We start from the raw sequence: 3,662 nt of genomic DNA, 5'->3' as shown, positions 1-3,662 counted from the left end.
GGGTGGAGGGGGCTGTGGGGGGACCCACTGTGTCATGGGTGGAGGGAGCTGTGGGGGGACCTGCCTTGCCAAGGGTGGAGGGGGCTGTGTGGGGACCCACTGTGTCATGGGTGGAGGGAGCTGTGTGGGGACCTGCCTTGCCAAGGGTGGAGGGGGCTGTGGGGTACCTGCCATGTCATGGGTGGAGGGGGCTGCGGGGTGACCCACTGTGTCATGGGGGAAGGGGGCTGTGTGGGGACACGCTGTTCCACAGGTGGAGGAGGCTACACGGGGACCTGCCTTGCCAAGGGTGGAGGGGGCTGTGGAGATACTGTGCGTGCCCTGGGCATGGGGGGGCCACAAGTGGAGGAGGAGTGCATGGGGACCCAACAGCATCCACTCCGGCACAGAGGAGCCATGGGTGGAGAGGGCGTCCACATGGAGACCCACCATGTGCACTTGAGCATGGAGCGGTCACGGGTGCAGGGGGGGCTGCATGGGGACCTGTCAATGCGCACCCCATCAAGGAGGGTCTGTGTGGGGACCTGCCGCTGCCCACCCCTGAGGGGTGCTGTGGACAGGTCAAGGGTTGGGAGCCTAGAGATCCACTGGGATAGCGGGGACCCTTGGGAGAAGCAGGGGCTGGGCAGGGACACCTCAAGGTGGAACTGCTTGGGCCATAGGCTGGCAGCAGCACCGGAGCTGGCAGGGTGAACAGTGGGGAGAAGGGGGCACCAGGGCAGGTCCTGAAGGGATGAGCCCACCTCCCATGAACAGGTAGCTCATGGGCTTCATCCTCCTGCGAAGGGGGACGCAGCCTTCCAAGAGGTGCTGGGTCCCCCCCAAACGTGGGGGCTTCAGTCTTGGGATGGGAAGACCCCCAACCAAAATCACAAGCATTTGAGGGTAGAAACCGTGCATCCAGCAGCACCGGGAATCACGGAAAGAGAGGAGAAGGGGGAACCCCTGGGCACCCCAAGGCCTTTTGGTGGCTCCAGGCACAGGAGCAGTGAGGCTTGGCGGGGCTGCTGGGGCTCGGCCTCCCCGTCTTTGGCTTCCTGCCCCAGCAAAGCCCCCTCTGCAAACTGGGGGATGCTGGGGGAGAGCCATGGGACAGCCCTGCTCCCTCGGCTAGCTTTTCTCATTGAAATGAGGAGCGATTTAGCGCAGAGGGAAGCATTGAAAATAGCTTTCCAGCTCCCCGCCAGCAAGGCTGGGCTGTGTGTGTGTGAGTGTGCGTTTCTCCTCTCTTCCCCTTTCTTCCCTTTGAATCAAACCAGATGTCTTTCCCATGAAATGAGATTGCATGAGCTTACACTGGAGAGAGACAATGCAGAAAGATGCGAGGCTCCCATCGAGCCACATTGCACTGCAGCTCTGGCAGAGGCGACGTCTGCGGCTCTGGCTGGGGACGGAGCGGGGGGATGGTGGCACTGATGCCTTGTCACCGAGGCAGGAATTTTCTACCCCCCACTGTATTTTGTATGATTTCCTCTCTCTGGCTCTCAGATTCTTGCAGCAAGGTTTCTCACACACACACACCCCCCCCCTTTCTGGGTCTACAAGCAGAAGATCTCAGCTTGCAGATGAACTAAGCAGATGGGGCACCCAGCACAAGGAAATGTCTCATCCACTGACTCAGACGGTAAGGTGTTGCTATAGCTTTCCCTGCAAGTTTGCCCAGGCACTTTGGGAATGGGAATTTTGCTTTCGTTTTGTTTTGGCAGCCAGGTTTCCTGATCCGTAGCGCAAAGTCTGGGAGGTGCTGGGACACCGGCTGGCAGGGCTGGTGGTGGCAGGTTCCCTTTGCTGCAGGACCTGGAGCCGAGCTGCTGTGGGGTTAGAGGTTTTGGTGTTTGTGTTGCGAGTGTTCAAAAAGAAAAAAAAAAACAACAAGAAAAAAAGTATAGCTAAGAACAGAATAACCCACCTCACGCTATTGTATTTCATGTGGCTCATTTTGGTCATGATTGTAGAACTGTGTCTTGAATTACTGGTGGGTTTTTTTTAGTCTTTGCAGGGTGATGGGACTTGTGAAAGTCTGGCAGTTTGGGGCGTTTTCCTTCGTCTAAGAGGTGGCGTCTGTTTGTATTGTGATATGATGGATAGTGGCTCTATATGCACATACACACGCATCAGATGGAGCGTTTATATGGACACGCTCAGTCCTGTGTGCCACATGGAGGTTATACAGACAAAAATGTGTGCATTTAATACATTTGGATGTTCACATACACGCTGCCTGTTACTCTTGCACACACCTGCTGAATATGGCTCACTCACACGCTTAGAACCACGTAAAAAGATTGTGTGTATCTGTGTAAGCATGTGCGTTACAGGCGCGTGCGTGCAAACTGCAAACACATAAAGTGAGCATGCAGGTGGTGAGCGTTTACTTGAAATATGTGCATAAATGGCAAATGTATTTTTATATGAAGTGTTTTGTGTGCACATATGTCTATATGCAGGTGTGTTCATAATGTGGGTGTGTATTCATGCGTGCATCCATGCGCATAAACACATGTGCATGCAGTATGTTTTGGTATTGTTGGGAACCGTTGTATTTTGTCCTGTAAATTATAGAGCAATGTTTTCATCTGTCAAAGTTTGATCTCATTCATGAAGCCAATAAAGATGCCTGGTCTGTAGGTATCATGTCATTTTAGGGACACAGTTTTGCTTACAACCTCCATTTTAAGTTCTGTCCTGGAGCTTTCAGGAGAAGAAAGTGCCCCTCGAAATCATAAAGTGAAAGGAAAAAAAAAAGAAAAAAAAAAGAAGACAGGCCTGCTGAGCTCCAGCTCCAAGCTTTCAGACAGCGCAAGCCAGGCCCAGAAATCATAAAACTAACTAAAGAGTTTGTGTGACTCCACAAAAATAATGAATATGGGGTTTCTTTTCATTTGCTTTCTCCTGGGGCTTTCAGATTTCACTCGAGTTACATCACCTCACTTTTCTGCACAACCACAAGGTCTAGAAACTTACTTTAAAAAATGAAAATTCCTACTCGCACATATTCACATGACTCACGGAGCTGGGAATTTCAGGCAAACATGAATGCTCATAGAAAAATTGCAAGGATTGGCAACACGGGCAATGACTAATCCTGATGGGTCCCTGATAGCAACGCTTCTCAGTTCGTACAATATTTTGGGGGCGTAGCTGGGCTCCAACCAAGACTTTGATCCTCCTCAGGGTGATAGCAACTGCTTAGGAATGATCTTACCTACCGTCTGGCATTGTTGCCCTCTGGGGAAGCTGTATTTCAATAGTAATTCAGGTTAAAGTTAGCACTGCCAGGTGGCTTGAATTGACTTGATGAGCTGGAATAGATCACTGGGGCTCATATCACGGGACTGTCGGAGGCTTGAATGTTTGCAGCTCACTGGACATGGGAGTAAAAGGTTATTTTTTGGTTCCAGGTAGTGTTGGATTGTGAGCTGAATAGTTTGCTGCGGGTGTAGACTGTGCACAGCTACATCCACTCTGCAAATGTCCCTAACAAGGTTTTGGCAGAAACACAGTGTTTCTAGTTAGAAAGTTGGTATTTCCAAATGTTTTAAAATCCACATCCCTGAATTACTGTCAGGGAAAAAAAGTATTAATTAAAACCAGGGACGACAGAAGACTCCGCCAAGCAGAGAGGTTGGAATCATATAGCAGCGTCACGTGCTCCTCACCCC

General features: G+C 51.3%; 1 protein-coding gene across 1 annotated transcript in view; it reads right to left on the bottom strand.

Annotated features, from left to right (window-relative positions):
• Positions 1 to 3,219, bottom strand: part of MEX3A (mex-3 RNA binding family member A) — a 16,784-nt gene extending 13,565 nt beyond the window's left edge. Inside the window, exon 1 of the mRNA XM_010564181.1 lies at positions 3,210 to 3,219. Within this exon, the coding sequence (XP_010562483.1) occupies positions 3,210 to 3,219 (10 nt within the window). The remainder of the gene's footprint in view (positions 1 to 3,209) is intronic.
• Between the last annotated feature and the right edge of the window lie 443 nt (positions 3,220 to 3,662).

Source organism: Haliaeetus leucocephalus, unplaced genomic scaffold (genome assembly GCF_000737465.1).
Source record: "Haliaeetus leucocephalus isolate CR32 unplaced genomic scaffold, Haliaeetus_leucocephalus-4.0 Scaffold175, whole genome shotgun sequence".
Classification (NCBI taxonomy): Eukaryota; Metazoa; Chordata; class Aves; order Accipitriformes; family Accipitridae; genus Haliaeetus; species Haliaeetus leucocephalus.
This window is presented reverse-complemented; position numbering and strand designations above follow the sequence as displayed.